Source organism: Theobroma cacao, chromosome 1 (genome assembly GCF_053813885.1).
Source record: "Theobroma cacao isolate CCN51 chromosome 1, ASM5381388v1, whole genome shotgun sequence".
NCBI classification, from domain to species: domain Eukaryota; kingdom Viridiplantae; phylum Streptophyta; class Magnoliopsida; order Malvales; family Malvaceae; genus Theobroma; species Theobroma cacao.
The window spans coordinates 17,769,771-17,787,742 of NC_142639.1; the positions used below are offsets into that span (position 1 = coordinate 17,769,771).

At 35.9% G+C, this 17,972-nt stretch overlaps 1 protein-coding gene and 1 long non-coding RNA gene across 3 annotated transcripts; one reads left to right on the forward strand and one right to left on the reverse strand.

The window, feature by feature from the left end:
* Nucleotides 1–1,103: 1,103 nt before the first annotated feature.
* On the reverse strand, nucleotides 1,104–2,813 carry LOC18612813 (uncharacterized). Of its 2 annotated transcripts, none has more exons than XM_007049754.3 (5): nucleotides 2,515–2,813; nucleotides 2,341–2,422; nucleotides 1,807–2,243; nucleotides 1,443–1,707; nucleotides 1,104–1,342 (listed from the first exon to the last, which is right to left on the reverse strand). In XM_007049754.3, exons 1-5 carry the CDS (start codon nucleotides 2,518–2,520, stop codon nucleotides 1,323–1,325), a joined length of 810 nt encoding a protein of 269 aa, XP_007049816.3. In that variant the 5' UTR covers nucleotides 2,521–2,813; the 3' UTR covers nucleotides 1,104–1,322. The 2 variants fall into 2 exon arrangements, with proteins under 2 accessions (XP_007049816.3, XP_007049817.3); XM_007049755.3 differs by having other exon boundaries at nucleotides 2,341–2,425.
* A 9,258-nt stretch (nucleotides 2,814–12,071) lies between these two features.
* LOC148764609 (uncharacterized) lies at nucleotides 12,072–14,698 on the forward strand. The gene is made up of 4 exons (XR_016024178.1): nucleotides 12,072–12,194; nucleotides 12,848–12,933; nucleotides 13,772–13,837; nucleotides 14,576–14,698. It is a non-coding gene; the product is annotated as an uncharacterized LOC148764609 (long non-coding RNA).
* Nucleotides 14,699–17,972: the final 3,274 nt, after the last annotated feature.

Sequence of the window (17,972 nt, forward strand, 5' to 3'; positions counted from 1 at the left end):
CATATTTCATATTTAAATTTTCGAACCAAGTTCTCTAAAAATGAAAAGAATAATTGTGACCACGAAACTCATACAACTCGTTCTAAATTCCAAAATAAATACTGGATGACGACTTCAAATCTTGCCTAAATGACATAAATCCCAAGTATAATTAAAGTAAGGACTCATGAGAATTAGGATGATATCCAAACCGCTTACAAACTATTCGTACAATTTTTTTTTTTTTCAGATTCTATTGCATTTCTCTTTTGATAAAGGAAGCAATGGCCAAATAATAACCCGTCTATATATCTTAATTACTCTTAATAACATACAATCTTTCACCTAAATTTGGTAATTAAAATGTGGGGCTTGGGTAAAAACATTAATTACTAATTAATCAAATGACTTATGTTGCAAGATCTACTCTCTCTGTGTTAAGTAAATAATAGGACTTTTACTTAGGTTATATTTTATTTCAGATACTGTTTTCCATGTTTTTCATAATATCCACCTTAATATTTCATCTATTAAAAAAACTTGTTTATCTACTAACCTCAAACTCTAACATTAGGCTAAAAAATTCCAGTTAAAAGAAAAGTTAAGAAATTACTTAAATGGCCAAGAACCTCTTATATATCATCATTACTATGTAACAATTGGTAGCCACAATTGTCAATATATATCCTACATGAAGATATTTTATTTTCTACCCTTGAAAATGGCCTCTACAGAAAGCAAATTTTTAATTATTTCATGTTATTTTATGAAGCTTAAAGCTTTATTGTTTGATCGTTACTTTAATTTTTAACAAAAATTTTTTTTTATGTGAAGAAAGGAGATTTGAGTTTAACTCTTTGAGTAAAGGGATATATACATGCACTTATAATAAAATAAAATGCTTGTGCGTTGATAATTATTTAGTTGAAACTTATTGCATCCAATGATATTTCAATATAAAAACTCTAAAATTTTGTCAATAATAGATTAAATCCTTGAATTGTAAAAATCTCTAAATCTGATATCATGTGTTAGGTCAGTCTCCAAAATTAATGGTTCGTTGATAGTTATTGACATACACCAGAGACCAGGCATTCTCTTCTTTAATGCAAATTAATAGATAATGAGTTAAAGTCACTATGTCGGCCATCTTCATTAATCTGGTGTTACATTTCAGATCCTTAGCACTAATGTTACATTCAAAGAAATGTCTAATATATCTCAAGAAACAAGATATGAGCATTACTTCATCTAATTAAGCTATACTGATATATTTCTTTTACATCAAGTAGCTGATTCAACCCTGAAAACATCAGCTTCAGCCTTGACCCTCTTAATCTTTCTCATAGCTCCAGCACCACAACTGTCCAGAAGAAGAAACAGATATAATATCAGTGAACTGGAGAGATGAATAGGGAGATAACAATGGGGCAGATGGAGGGAGAGAGAGAGGGAGGTCTTACATTCAGAGTCCGTAGTTATCCAATTTCCTCTCCTGCCAGAGCAACGATTTAGGCCAACTGCATGTATAGGAGTTGAATTCAATGATACCATGTTGCAGGTTTGATCCTTTTTCAAAGAAGACGTCGCTGAAATTCCTGAAAAGGCAGAGGAAGTAGTGGAGCAGCTCTCTACATCCCATCTGAAACTTATCTTAGGAGAGTCATTGCTAAGTTGATCATCATCTGGCACTGATTTTAGAGCTCCACGGTTCCTGAAGTGCAAAACCTGGAGACAATTTCAAGTGCGTGCTTTAAGTACACTGCTAAGCTACCAATTAAGTAATAATTTAAGAGCAAAGATTAATTGTGAACACAACTTTCATACCTTTCTGCCAATGGACTTTCCTCTCTCTGATTTTGCTGCAGCAGCCCACCTCAACAACTCCTTCATTCTTGACATGGCTTTTGTTTTATCCCCTTTATGCTTTTCTTTCTTTCCACTGGTGCTACATTGATCATTTTTGTCAGTGGAGGATGATAATGCCGCGTCAATTAGCGGTAGAACTTTGTTCCCTGCATGAGTAGCCAAATCCGACTTGTGACCAACAACTAATCCTCTAGCAATATCTTCTTTCTTCATCTTCATGGGTTGGGCACAATGCTGTCTTCTGTGGGAGCTCCCGGTTCTTCTCAAATATATGGTACTATAGAAGCAAGCCCTTGCAGCATCTCTATTGCATAGAAATATAAATGGTTTAAACTTCTTACTTTTTGATCTTCTATGCTTAGACAAAATTATCTCCCTGGGTTTACCTTCTTGATCTGAAAACAATTGAAATAATAGAAAAAGAAGAAGAAAGACTTTAGTGAGTGAGACTAATTTGGACAATTGGTCGTGCTTGAGAAGAGTTTTTCTTACCTTCAGCAGTTTTCTTGTTGGAAGGACTAGTAGTATTTTGTCCTCCCTGTTCATGTGCCACCTTAAAGAGCCACTGAAGGATCTGCTGTAATTCACAATATTGAGGGACATATAAAAGCTTTGAGGACAATGTTACTCATCTTGTTATATCTGATTCTAAGAGACGAAGCTCACCTGCATGTGCTGCTTGATATTTTGGGAATACTGCTAATAATATAGTATTTTAAATTAGTGAATGACTGAGAGAGAGGTGAGTGAGCAAATCCTGGTCAAATGGACAGCTCTGAGAGATCTATCTGTGCTGTCCGTATGCTGAAGATTCCTGTCTAAACAATGAGGCACTAGTGGAGATGAAGACAAAGAAAGTTGGAGTGAGTCTGAGGAAGATGGTGAGACAACCGAGCAGTGAGTGGGGAAGGGTTGGCTTGAGATTCACAGTAACATGGGAATTGTTTTATAAGACTAAGAAATGTTCATGTGGTGGTTTTAGAGGGCGATTAGCATTAGCATTAATTAAGAACCAGAATGTGCTCTGTACTGCTGGCCCTTCTCTTTGCCATACACCTGTACGTCTGCAGTTGATGCATCCTGGGTGGTCCCAACTGCTTGGGCCTTTTCAGCTTTAACTGGATTAACTACGTTATTTGCCTTGTAGACTCTACGTTAAGCAATAACGCTTTCCAATTAATTGGAACAACAACCTTCATCTGAATTGCTTTGGTCTTTTCTCGTAAAGTTGCTCTCAACTTGCAATTGAGGTGCTAGCTCATGGAGCTCACAGCAAGCTATACTTGATGAAGTTTTAACATTATACCAACTTAGAGAAACGTGTAATGTCAGAATACGATGTATATGATTCCAAAACATTGCTAGCAAGTGAGCAAAGAGATATTTTGGGACATTGAACGTGGAATGGTATCCGAAACGTTAATTGCTGCGGGGCAAGGACAATGACCAGTTGATCTGACATGACAGAGTAAAGAGATATAGCGCAGTAGTTAGTTGTCTATGTAGCAATGATTCCAAAGGAATTTGAGGCCAATCTTTGCACAGTTGAAGCATGTGTCTCAAGCTTTCTAACCTTTCCTTCTCACACACAAATTCTGATGGAAGCTCTCAGGTGAATTGACGTTTCACTGTGCTGTCCATTGCCTTGGCTTTTCCATGTCAACGTGGCGGGACTCGAGTGGCAAGAATGAGAGGGAATCAAGGAAGCTGCTCCCTTCCCTTCCCTACCCTTTCCTGTCTTACATAGAAACCACAAGAACAAACAAACGAATCCACTGGAGCAACGTAGAATGGTTTCTTTTTCAACCCTCCATTGCATGGGATTTTCCGGTGGAATGCCAGTCCACGTTCGTTTTGAAGCAATAACAAACTGCTATTCAAGTATTAAGTAGCCAGCAACATCATCCGTAACTTATTGTACGTACAGTGACCACCTAGCCTTAACTTGCCTGCTCAAGAAAGAAAAAGTGGAGGGTTCTGTTTATTAATTTTAAAGATATTTTTTTTGTATGTAAAATATCTAGATATCCCTACGTTTCGACCAAAATTAGACATCTATTAGTTTAGAAAATAGAGACTCAAACCCAAAATTCTGTAACACCGTTAACAGAAAAAGTAAAAAAATTAAAATACTTTTTCCTCTTTCTCTCAAATTTTCTCTTTTTTCAAGCAATTGACTGGCCAAAGGCTCTCCCTTATGCCAGCCAATCACCTCGTGGCTAGATTTGGCACTCCTTGAGTCCAAGGAACTCTAGATCTAGTGCGATCTAGAGTTCCAAATCGCTTCTAGAGTGGAGCTTTGGCACTCCCCTGAGGGAGCACAACAACTCACTCAGATGAGAGCTCCAATGCTCCCCTAAGGGAGCGCAACATTGACACTCCTTAAGGGAGAGCGAATCTGGCCGCATTCTCCTGAGGAAGCACAATGCATTAAATCCAGCCAGAAAAGGCCAAATCAGGCTAGAGAAGGTAGGTAGGTAGCATTTTTTTTTCAAAAAAAAAAAAATTTAAAAATGAAAAATGAAGGTTTATATAGTATTGTAATTTTTGACATATTCGAGGGTCAAATTGTGTTGGCATATGCCCTTCAGCCAATTAGATCGGTCAAGGAATATAGATTGTCATTTAATGCATACTTAATTGCATAACTATATATGATAGAAGTTTTCCTTCATGTTAGTGCAATAATAAGGAGATATTAAGTGTTAATTGAATGAAGCTTATGGAACATAAAGGCCGTACAATAGAATTGTAAAGTTGTTACAATTATAAGATCACTATGCATCAAAGCTATGTTCCTAAAATTATTCTTGGTCATTGTATTGTCAAAACAAAGCATTAACAATGCTCAAAGACCGGTACATGTTAAGCCTCCTTACTTGGGAAGTAAGTAATCGATCTCATAGATTGAAGTATACGGGATACATGAGGATAGCATGTAGGTGCTTGTTAAAAAATAAGTTCATCGAACATGACCCGTTATGAGAACTTCATTTGTTATTTCACTCAACTGTCTATAGAATATGTTCTCATGTGATAGTTGTGCAACTAATCCTTGGACTTAAGACATCAAGTCATCTTGTATATGGAATGACACATTTTGATTTCACCCCTACAGATCTGGAGGCTACCAGATGCCTAAATAGGGTATTTTTGGGTATGCCATGAAGCATGAGAAAGTCAATGAGTGGTCAAGAAAGGACTCATCACCCCAAGTGATATGAGGGGATGTATCTCACTTGTTCTCAATTTTTGATTTACTTGTACAAAGTCTTTAGGCAAAGCATGATGAATTTGAGGAAAGTTAGTTTTCTTAATTCATAAAGTTAGTTATGAATTATGAGAACTAATATGGAATGTTATAAGTAGACACTAAGCCATGCTTTATGACATATCTGAGATATTTGATGAAAGGACTGTTTTGCATCGAAAGGCTTGCATTGATAGGCTTTGTCAAATTCTTGAATTGACTCTCAAACATTTAGGTGGTCATGATGTATTGCTAGATACCTCTCATGATCTATAAATATTAATCAATTATCAAATTGATATTTGATTAAGATTTATATTTATTGTCAACATATTGAAGCCTAATGGGTCACATACATTAAGTGACATAATTGAGATTAAATAAGGATAATCAATTAAGTTGGACTTAATTTGTCACAACCCGGAACTCCCCATCGGGCCCGTGACAACCGCCGCGAGGCCTCGACAAACATTCTTCACCCCGAATGTCGATCGAAACCTCGCAAGGCTCTCGTATTAGCTTTCGCACTTCCCCGGTGAGCAATAGTTATCAAATATCAAAATTCGAAGGATTACAAATAATTTCCAAATCAAAACATAACATATTGTTTTCTAGCTCACAAGGGCATTTTCGTCATTTTTATCGAAAATCTCGAAACTTGTTAAAAATGTAGTAGGTAAGCAGAAAATATATATTTAATGATTTAAAAACAAATTAAGTATCTAAAATGTTCATTTGAAGTGAAAATTTGACCATTTGAATATAATAAAAATATTCAATGAAATAAACTATTTTCTTGTAAAATAATTTTTATAAAACTATCAGTACATAATTCTTATAGCGTAAAAGTTAATTATATTCATATATACTATAAAGCAAATAACCAAAGCATAAAATTTCTTTTACATTGACACGTGGGCCCACATCTAACCAAAATGCATCGGAAGCTGGAAACCTACAGCTTTTACCGATTCGAGTCCAAATGAAGGTCCTTGTCAAGTCAGCTAACTATGGAATTCCCCAAGCCTGAAATGCGAGGAAATGAGGGTGGTGAGATTATAAAATCCTAGTGCGTAAATAGATACCATCTAAACTATCTAAAGTCGAGTAAATGGAGACAATTAAAATAAGTCATCATACTGTAATTTCATTACCTTTCAACTAATTTCAACCAAATAAAATCAATCCATATAGATCGAGTAATCAACTTGGCTTATGAATTTCTTAAAACTTTGACTCGTGCCAAAACTCATACTCAGTGATACCTTACGTAGGGCATCCAACCGAGTCCACCAAGCCTGTTAAAATTTTTGTATACACTTAAAATATATTTTTAGTTTGAGAAAAATACAGCCGTTCCTTGGTGTTGGTGCCAGTGGTGGTTTGGCGTGAAGTGAACCATAAGCTTTACCCCAGGAGATACCCTACGTGCCTCTCCATTCGAGGTAAGAATCTAATAGAGTTTACCTTGCCCCTCTAATAGGCTGGTCCACGGAACCCCCTCTGTAGTGAATAATTAATATATACTCCACCAATCAATAAAATTTATTCTAGCATGACATGGTAATTTATCGCAACCTAGCCTCTCAAGGCTGAATACTCAATACAAATAATTCTAACACCAAAATCAATTTAGCCATTCAATTTAAAACCATAAATTTACAACACAAGCAGGCAGTCTCCAATTACTCTATTTTCAAAACCAGTATTCGATTTTTTCAGAAAATTTATAAAATCGTTTTATAAAATCGTAATTTCTCCTAAAACATAGCAATTTACCATTTAAATCCATTTTTCATAAAATCACACAATTGTACAAAACTACTCTAGATAATTAAGACGATAATAAGTTCACTCACAATTCTAGGAGTCGATGTACTCCTAATCCCAGTCTCCAAGCACAATCTTTGTACTTTTACCAATGTACTTTGCTCACCACCTATCCACAATGTACAATACATAATTCACCACATCAATGCTTGACCATTATAAAATCAATTCAGGCTCGGTATATATGCATGATATGATATACAACTTATCCGACTACCGCTTAAATGCGATGCTGACCTAATTCGGCCTATTATCTCTAATTTAACTCCAAATCAATTCTTCTCACTTTCTATACTCCAATTATACTTAAATTACCTTAGTGACTGTGAATGAGATTCAATTTATCAGTCTCGATAGCAAATTACGAAAATACCCCTAGTGGGTAAAAATTCGTATTTTTGCTCTGAAAATTTCCATTATTTTTCTAGGCTCATAATTCATCATTATTCATCATAATTCCTCAAATAAGCATCAAGATCATCAGCCAATATTCCCCTAGAAAATTCAGCCAATAATGGTAATGGAGGAAAATAAAATCTTTTCTTGTTGTTTTGTTACTAAATATGCTAAACTAACTAAAAACACTAACATAACTTAAAATCAAATTAATGTAACAACTTTCCCTCTCCTAACCCATTTAATCAGCCATCAATTCATCATGAAAACATGTAATTTAATCATGGAAAATAAGGAGAAATGCTTGGGAATAAGAAAACTCAAGCTTAATAGAAAAAAATCACATTTTTCACTTAATTTCCTTGAAAATTCACACTTTTTCTTTGATTTTCTCTCTCTAGGGTTTTGTTTTTATTTTCTCTCTCTTCTTGCTGGTTTGGCCGGCCATGGGGTGGAAGATGGGCTGATTTTTGTGCCTTTTAAAAAGGAAAATAATAAATTAATAAAGGCATGACACGTGGCATCATGTCATTGGCCCGTTTTTTAAACTTTAAAAATTTTAATCCTTTTTATCTCCACCACACAATTAGTCAATGGTCAAAATGAGGATAAGGGATGACCTGTGCTGAAAAAATGTCCTGGTGATGAAAAATTACTGTTTTGCCCATAGGGTGGTAAAATTACCATTTTACCCTTATACTCCAAATTATACCAGAATTAAAATTTTTTTCCACTTCTAAACCTCAAATCATACTCCAATAAGTCAAATGGGGCCAAAAAGCTTTTCTAAAATTTCTCATTTTGTCCCCAGATGGCAAATGACCATTTTGCCCATCGATAGCGAAAATTTCGGTTTGATTCCAAATTGATCATCGAACTCCGAATCACCATATTAAACCATTCTGAGACTTTAAAATTCTTAATTTCATCATAAATTTTCTATTTGATCTAGTTCAAGGCTTAAATCAACTTTGTTGTACCTCTAGGTACAATACCGACTTTTGTAAATTTTTCGGAACTCTCCTAGCATGCAAACATGCTATCCATCACATGTATGTCATGACAAATATTTTTATAGAGTCGGGTTTGTCATCTTCTCCCCCACTTGGATCAACCATATGATCCTTCTTCATGACTAATTTCGACATCCGGCTAAATATTAATATTTTAATATTATTTTATTAATAAAATATTATTTTATTCTAAAAATTTTATCTTGTCTCCTTGGTACCCAAAATACCTTATTATGCCTCACTTGACTTTCGAATCGCCTTTTATCTCACAAATTCTCCTTCGATAAAATTATTATTATTTTATTATTATTTTCTCACTTGCGGAATATTTTATCCTAAACTACTCATTTCGTCTTTTACCATTTTTAAACATTTTAATTGACCTCAATTTGCGTCCGATCAATTTTATTTATCACCATATCAAAGTATGGGGTATTTCATAATTGGAATAGACTAAAATAAAGTGGGAAATTAATTAAATTCACAAAGACTTAATTGAATTAAAATACAACTGTTGTATAAATTAATTAAGTTCACAACACTACAAAAAAATAGCCTATTTCCAATGAAATTTTTTGTTGGAAAAAGGCTGATTTCTGTTGAAAATGCCTTTTTCCGACGATTTTTCAATGGAAAAATCCGTTGAAAATTTCATCGGTAATACTTTTCGTTGAAAATCCGTTGGAAATTTTCAACGAAAAATTCCGTTGGAAAAAATAGGATTTCCAACGGCTATCCCATTGGAATTCCGTTGGAAAAAAATTCCAATAGAAAATTCCGTTGGAATTGTTTTTTCATTGGAAATAATTTCGTTGGAAATGATTTTCCAACGAAATTCCGTTGAAAATTTCCAAAGGAATTTTCCGGTAGAAATGCTTTTCCAATGAAAAAACGTTGAATATTTCTAACAAAATTTTTAGTTGGAAATGCTTTTCCAATGGAAAAACGTTGAAAATTTCCAATGGAATTCTTTTATATTAAGAAACGCATTTCCAACGGAAAACTTTTTTGGAAATGCTTTTGGAACATAAATTATTTTACTAAATTTTAATTGCATATCCTTCTACTAATGCTTTTACAAAAAAAAAAAAAACTACCAATTTCCATTTCAATAATAAATTATCAATTCACATCCACATTTGACTTTCAAAATATATAAAAGAAACACGCATTAAAAATCGAGATTCAAAGTCAAATTCATACAATTAAAAATTACCCTAACACACAATATCTAAAAAAGTTAAACACATATGAATATAAAGCTAAATGTGTTATTAAATAGCTATACTAAAAAGTATCTAAGTGTAGCAATGAAAAATAGACATCATATCATAAAATGTGATCTTACTTGTCAAGATGTTAGCTTGAACGTCCCGCATTTCCTTGTTTTGAAAGCGCATTAGTCATGATCATGGTTTCTATACGTGCCATAAATTCACTCATGCTTTCTACCATTGCATTCTTAATTTCTTCACGTATTTTCTCATGTATTTTATCACGTATCTTACCCAAGTTTTTTGAAAGATTTTCTACTTTTTCTTCCAATGCGATTGCGGGATTGACAGCGTTTGAATTGATAAGGTCACATGCAGACTCAGATGTTGCTACATTGCTGTGTGCTCCAATAAGTAAAGCTGTAGTAGGCACCCGAGTACCAAACCCATACACGTAAGTGCGTGTACTCTTCTTCCCTCCAATTGCTTCAGTCCAAGCATTCGGATTGAATTTTGGCTGAGAAGATGAATCCTCACCATACTTTTGCTATAGTACAGAATTATACATTTCCTACATAAAAAATTAAATAAGATTAGTATTCAACTAGGGTCGTCAACTTTAAAGTCAAAATTAATCAATTTTGTATGTACACTCGTAAACTTAGACTTTTTATCTATAAAATCACCATGACCCTCTAAACGCTTATGAGTGCGGTTGAACAGTTTCAAAAAGCTAACACCTCGTTTCATCTCAATTGCTTGCATTTATTTACAATTATATATACTCAATCATAATCGATATATATAAATAACATATAAAAAAAAACCAAAGTCAAACTACTAAACATACAATTTAAATTTAGTTTGAACGAAAACCATACATATAAATGTGAAGTAAGATTAATTCATACCTTCCTTTTTGCATGAACCACAAATGGAATTGAACTGCCAGTGTGCTTTGGAATGCTTCTTTCTTTTGGCGTTAAATGATTTTGCCTTGCTTATCTCAATTTGTTTTGCCATTCTTCTATACCCCATACCGTATCGATAAGGGTATCCCAGATTTCATTTGTGATCCATTCCCTTGACATGCCTTTGCAATCCGTAATGTTGTTTGTTTTGGCTTCTGTCATTGCTTTATTCCTTTCTTCTGAAAGCATGTCTCTTAACCGATCGGAACAAATTTTATCCCATATTTGTCAAACCAAAACATCTTGATTTGCAGACCAAACACATTTTTCCTATAGCAAAATAATAGAGTAACTAAAAAAATTGATACAGATTAATTGAAAAGAAAAAGTTATAATTTAATTGAATAACAAACATAGTACTTGAAATTTTTGAAACATTAACTCCTTTATATCATTAGGAACTTTCCTCCACGTCGACCATGGACCATGAAAGTGATTTTTGATGATCTTTGTTATTGTAGATGTGACCCCTTGCTCGAAAAAAGTACTTGTAGAATATAAAAGAAAATTTTTATATATTAAAATTTATAACAAATATAACAATTTCATTATAATACAAGATAACATACCTCTCACCAATAGGAGTTATACGCAATCTGTCAGATGGATCTACAAGAGTCTGTAATCCTACACTAGGCCCCCTACCCCTTGGCCTTGAGGATGAATCATCTACACTTACACCTAAATCAATAGATGGGGATCTATGAGAATCGTGAGTAGATGTCTTGTTTTCTACTTGCTCTGTAGATTCACCCAACAAAGAAGGTGTGTAAAACCCAACCCTATAAATACATGTCATGACATACATGCACTGAGTAGCATGTTATTATGCTAGGAAAGCACATAAGAAAAGACGAAACCCGATATCGTACCTAACGGTACACTTGAGTTGATTTAACCTCGAACTAGTTCAAATAGGAATTGTAGGATGAAATTTAATATTTTATAGTTCAGGAATGACTAAAAATGATTGTTCGAAGTTCGAGGGTTCATTTGGGGTAAAATTAGAAATTTTGATATTCAAGGGCAAAATCGTCATTTTGCCACCTAAGATAATAATTTGATCATGGAGTGAAATTTTTGACCAAGATTAACTATTTGGAGTATAATTTAATGATAGGAAGTGAAAAAGTTTAATTCTGGTGATTTTTGGAGTGTAGGGGCAAAATCGTAATTTTGCCACCCATGGACAAAATTTGAGATTTTGAGAGAATTTTGATCAAATTTGACAAATTGGAGAATGGTATGAGTATAAGGGATGAAAAATATGTCTATGGGCAATTTTTCAATTTTTGGGGCAAAAATGTAATTTTTGACTTTTACGGGGGCAAAAGTGTAAATTGCAAAAATTACTCCACCGAGACTTTGGATGAGTCTGAGAATTTTATCTAAGCTATGAATATATGAGACAAGTGTATGGTGAAAATTTGGAAACAAATGGATGAAATTTTAAAAATGGGCCAATGGGAAAGTGACACATGGCATTTTTTTAATGAAATAATATTATTTTAATGAAAAGTCAGCCATTTAAACCCAAATTTTGAGGGCTGGCCGGCCATAAGGAAGAAAAACAGAGGAAATAGAGAGGAAAGGAAGAAGAAAAGAAAAACCAAAGAGAAACAAGAAAATTCAAAGAGAAATTCGCGGTTTTCGACCGTTTACGCGTCTAACGGTAAGATTTTTCGATTTTAGCTTGATTCCTACCTTTTCTATGCCTTTATTTCCATTTAGCATGCTTGAGGAGAGAGATCAAAAAGTGATATCAAGGGCTGGACGAAATTCTAGGAGAGAGAAATTGAAATTTTTAGGTTTTGATTTTTAGTTAAATTGATAGTTTTAGTTAGTTAAATGTGTTTAGAAATTAAATTGGGCAAGAAATCATTAAATTTTCACAATACCCACTCTTGGCTGGATGCTCAATGCTGTACAATGATGATGAATTGATTTTATTCTAAGGGAAATGAAGAGAAAATGATGAAAAACGATTAAACGTGATAGAAAAACAAAGTAGAAAATTTACCGAGTTAATGTCCCATTTTTGGCCGAATTTTCCAAGGAAGGGAGTGAGCTGATTTTGTTGTTTTTAGAAGGTTATTGGCTGATATTTAATGGTTAGAAATGTTGGAGAGAGAATGGGATGATTTAGAGCTAAAATGGAGCGCGTTAGCAATTTATCGGGCAAAGTGCCAAAAATAGGTTAATACCGCATTTAAGTCGTTTTAGGCTATTGCATTTCATACCATGCATTAGTATAGGATTTAAGTTAATTATATAGTGATTTAGCATCAATGTGATGAATTGTGTAAATTTTTGTAATGTGTCTAGGAGGAGAGCCTTCCGGAAAAGGCAAAGAAGTCGTACCCGACGAGTAGTGATCGGGGCGCTTAGAAAGCTTTTATTTTGTACAAACGGTGAGTAAACTTATTATTATTGTAAATTATCTAGAGTTTATTTTTAAATGCCCTTTATGTATTTTATGAAATGAGAACGAGATTAAAACGAGATTTTTGATGTTTTAGGAATAAATGTGACAAATAAAAATATATTATATTGATTATGAAATTGAGTAATTGGAGGCTACAAATTGACTTGAAAAATATATATTTTCCTAGGAATGGCTTATGAGAAATGAGTATATGTGGCTATATTTTGTGAATGCATTGGGAAATTTATGTAAGTTGTTTTACTATGCAGGCTGGATAAATAAATAAAAGCCACGTTATATTGTCGAAATTTTATTAAAATTGGTGGGTTAGTCACTGCAGTGACGGGTTTCCGTGGACTGCCTATTAGAGGGGCACGGTAAACCCAGTTATATAGTTACTCCGGTTGTAGAGGCGAGGAGGGTAACTCCTGGGGTAGTATTAGAGTTCACTTCACGTCGAACCCCCACGTGAATGTGTAACTCGGCCAACGCCAAGGAACGGCTGGTTTTAAAAATAAAAATGTGTTTCACGTGTGAATATTTTAACACCCTTGGCGGACTCGGTTAGATGCCTCGGCCAAGGTATCCCCGAGGATTAGTTTTGGCTTGAGCCTTGTTTTTATAAAAGACATAAGCCTTAACAATTGTTTTGGTAAATTACAAATATTTTATGGTTTAAGAAATAAATTGAAAACATTATGAAATGGGTTGAAATTTATTGTTTAAACTTGCCTCCATTTTACTCGCCTTTAGATATTTATGATAATGTCTGTTTACTCATTGGGATTGCAAAATCTCACCCAACTCATTTCCACCCATTTCAGGTTCAGTATAGACTGTAGATAGCTGATCTCATCGAGGACTACTATTGGATCTGCATTTTCCAAACCGTAGGTTCACAGTCCTCTTTACTTTTGTTTATTCGGGGGCCCTCTGGTTATTGTAAATTAAATTAAATATTTTGGCTTACTGTATTTCAGTATGTATAAATTTATTTAGCTTTTACGCTATAAAAATTATTCACGTATAACTTTATAAATATTGTTTTATAAGAAAATAGAATATTTCCCTTAATATTTCTTTTATTTTCTTATTTTATTCAAATAACCGTAATTTCGTTTTAAATGAAGATTTTAGACTTTTAAACTCATTTTGAATATGAATTATGTATTTTGTACTTGTATATTACGTTTTAGCCAGTTTTGAAATTTTTGAGAAAAAAATGACCAAAATACCCCTGTGTGGCGAAAATTTTATTTTGATTGTTTTTGATCTAAAATAGTATATATTCTCTAAAGACTCGATATCTAACAATGATTGCTCACAAGAAAGGAAAGAAACTGATATGTAAGCCTTGCGGGGTTCCGGTTGGCATTCCGGATAATGAGTGTCAATCGGGACGTCGCGGCGATTGTCATGGGCCTGAGGGAGGTTTCGGGTCGTGACAATTCGATTGGTATCAGAGCTTTTGGTTTTAAAGATCAAAGTTTTTAGTTTTAAAGTTGTTTTAAAAATTTACAATATCAGTGTGGCCCCGGATTAAGTTAAGTTAGGTTAGGTTGAATAGAATGCATGCATCTGCATATAGAGCTTAAGGTTACCTAAACTTGCTCGTATTTTTTTTATAGATTACCATGCCTCCTCGACGCGGACGTCCACCTCTCACTAGATCGGTTGGGAGGGGAAAATGTCGTTCCCAACATCATCAGCCAAATATAGTAGAGGAGGAATCAGCTGCATCTACCATTCGGGCAGCACCTGCTGCTGAGCAGGCCGATAGTCCTCCACATCCTCCATCTCCTCAACCACCTACGGGTATTCCCGCCATGCCTACTGAGGCAGCACAAGCATTGGCAGCTTTTTTTGCAGCAATGACTGGTCAAGCTCAGACTGGTCAAGTTCCACCTGTAGTGCCTCCAACTACTCCTTTAGTTCCACCACCAGTACAGGATGTATCCATTTCCAAGAAGCTGAAGGAGGCTAGGCAATTGGGTTGTGTATCTTTCACGGGTGAGTTGGATGCCACGAGGGCAAAGGACTGGATTAATCAGGTTTCAGAGACTCTCTCTGATATGAGATTAGACGACGACATGAAGCTGATGGTGGCTACGAGATTATTACAGAAGAGGGCTCGTACTTGGTGGAATTCGGTGAAGTCCCGTTCCGTTACTGCTCAGACATGGTCTGATTTTCTCAGGGAATTCGATGGTCAGTATTTCACTTATTTCCATCAGAAAGAAAAGAAGAGAGAATTTCTGAGTTTGAAACAGGGAAATCTAACTGTAGAGGAGTACGAGACTCGTTTTAACGAGTTAATGTTATATGTACCAGATCTGGTGAAATCTGAGCAGGATCAGGCCAGTTATTTCGAGGAAGGGCTCCGTAATGAGATTAGAGAGCGGATGACAGTGACTGGTAGGGAGCCGCATAAGGAGGTGGTACAGATGGCTTTACGAGCTGAGAAGCTCGCGACTGAGAATAGGAGGATTCGGACTGAGTTTGCAAAAAGGAGGAATCCTAGTATGTCTTCTAGTCAGCCAGTAAAAAGAGGCAAGGACTCAGCGATTTCAGGGAGTACTACTTCTGTTTCCGTGACATCTCCTCGACCTCCATTTCCACCATCACAACAGAGACCTTCGAGGTTTAGCAGATCTGCTATGACTGGTTCTGGGAGGAGTTTCGGAGGTTTTGACAGATGCAGAAATTGTGGGAATTATCATAGTGGGCTATGTAGAGAGCCAACAAGATGTTTCCAATGTGGACAAACGGATCATATTAGGAGTAATTGCCCACGGTTATGACGAGCCACGGTAGTTGCATCATCTTCACCAGCTCGCACTGATATACAGAGGAGAGATTCTTCTAGGTTGCCACCGAGACAGGGAGTAGCCATACGGTCCGGTGTGGAGAGTAATACCCCGGCACATCCACCTTCGAGACCACAGACTCGTACCTCGACAAGAGTTTTCGCTGTGACGGAAGATGAGGCAGAAGTCCGACCTGGAGCAGTGACAGGTACTATGTCTTTATTTGATAAAGATGCTTATGTTTTGATAGATTCTGGCTCAGATAGGTCTTATGTGAGCACCACATTTGCATCAATTGCTGATAGAAACTTGTCACCATTAGAGGAAGAAATTGTAATTCACACCCCTTTAGGAGAAAAGTTAGTTAGAAATAGTTGTTATAGAGACTGTGGGGTAAGGGTAGGCGAGGAAGAATTTAGGGGTGACTTAATTCCTCTAGAGATCTTGGATTTTGATCTAATATTGGGTATGGACTGGTTAACTGCACATCGGGCGAACGTGGATTGTTTCCGAAAGGAAGTTATTCTCCGAAATTCGGAGGGAGCAGAGATTGTGTTTGTAGGGAAACGCCGAGTATTACCGTCCTGTGTAATCTCGGCCATCAAAGCTTCGAAATTAGTGCAGAAAGGGTATTCGACTTATTTGGCATACGTGATTGATACTTCAAAGGGGGAACCTAAGTTAGAGAATGTCCCGATAGTAAGTGAGTTTCCTGATGTATTTCCTGATGATTTACCGGGACTGCCTCCTGATCGAGAGCTTGAGTTCCCTATTGATTTACTTTCGGGTACCGCACCTATTTCTATCCCTCCATATAGAATGGCTCCGGCAGAGTTGAAGGAGTTGAAAGTACAATTGCAAGAGTTGGTGGACAAGGGTTTTATACGCCCTAGTATATCTCCATGGGGAGCACCGGTTTTATTTGTGAAAAAGAAAGACGGTACACTTCGGTTATGTATCGATTACCGACAGCTTAACAGAATGACCATTAAGAACAAGTATCCGTTACCGAGGATTGATGATCTTTTCGATCAATTACAGGGAGCTACAGTGTTTTCCAAGGTTGATCTAAGGTCTGGGTATCATCAGTTGAGGATTAAAGAACAAGATGTACCCAAGACAGCGTTCAGGACTCGGTACGGTCATTATGAGTTCTTGGTCATGCCTTTCGGGTTAACTAACGCACCGGCAGCTTTTATGGATCTCATGAATAGGGTGTTCCACCCTTACCTGGACAAGTTTGTTATTGTGTTCATTGATGACATACTGGTTTACTCGAGAGATAATGATGAGCACGCTGCCCACTTGCGTATAGTATTACAAACTTTGAGGGAAAGACAGTTGTATGCAAAGTTTTCGAAGTGTGAGTTTTGGTTACAGGAAGTGGTATTCTTGGGACACGTAGTATCGAGAACTGGAATATATGTTGATCCTAAGAAAGTAGAGGCAATTTTACAATGGGAGCAACCTAAGACAGTGACGGAGATTCGTAGTTTCCTCGGATTAGCCGGTTATTATCGGAGGTTTGTTCAGGGGTTTTCCTTAATAGCAGCTCCTTTGACCCGTCTAACTCGTAAGGGAGTTAAGTTTGTGTGGGATGATGTTTGTGAGAATCAATTTCAGGAGCTAAAGAACCGGTTAACCTCCGCTCCCGTTTTAACACTTCCTGTTAATGGTAAGGGATTTGTAGTATATAGTGATGCCTCAAAGTTGGGGTTAGGGTGCGTATTGATGCAGGATGAAAAAGTTGTGGCTTATGCTTCTAGACAGCTAAAGAGGCATGAAGCAAATTACCCTACCCATGATTTAGAGTTAGCAGCAGTGGTGTTTGCTTTAAAAATCTGGAGGCATTACTTGTATGGTGAGCATTGTCGGATATTTACGGATCATAAGAGTTTAAAATATTTGCTCACCCAAAAGGAGCTTAATTTGAGGCAAAGGCGATGGTTGGAGTTGATAAAAGATTATGACTTGGTGATAGACTATCATCCGGGAAAGGCGAACGTTGTAGCTGATGCCTTAAGTCGTAAGTCTTCATCGTCTTTAGCAGCACTTCAGAGTTGTTATTTTTCAGCATTAATAGAGATGAAATCTCTTGGGGTCCAGTTGAGAAATGGTGAGGATGGATCCTTATTGGCAAACTTCATTGTGCGACCTTCGTTACTTAATCAGATCAAGGACATTCAGAGGTCTGATGATGAGTTAAGAAAAGAAATTC

Excerpts from the sequence above, each read along its gene's own strand:
- LOC18612813 (XM_007049755.3), bottom strand. Across the intron at positions 1,708-1,806 it reads GAAAGTCCATTGGCAGAAAG|GTTTTGCACTTCAGGAACCG; the intron begins GTATGAAAGTTG and ends AATTGTCTCCAG. Across the intron at positions 1,343-1,442 it reads GATAACTACGGACTCTGAAT|TTGTGGTGCTGGAGCTATGA; the intron begins GTAAGACCTCCC and ends TCTTCTGGACAG.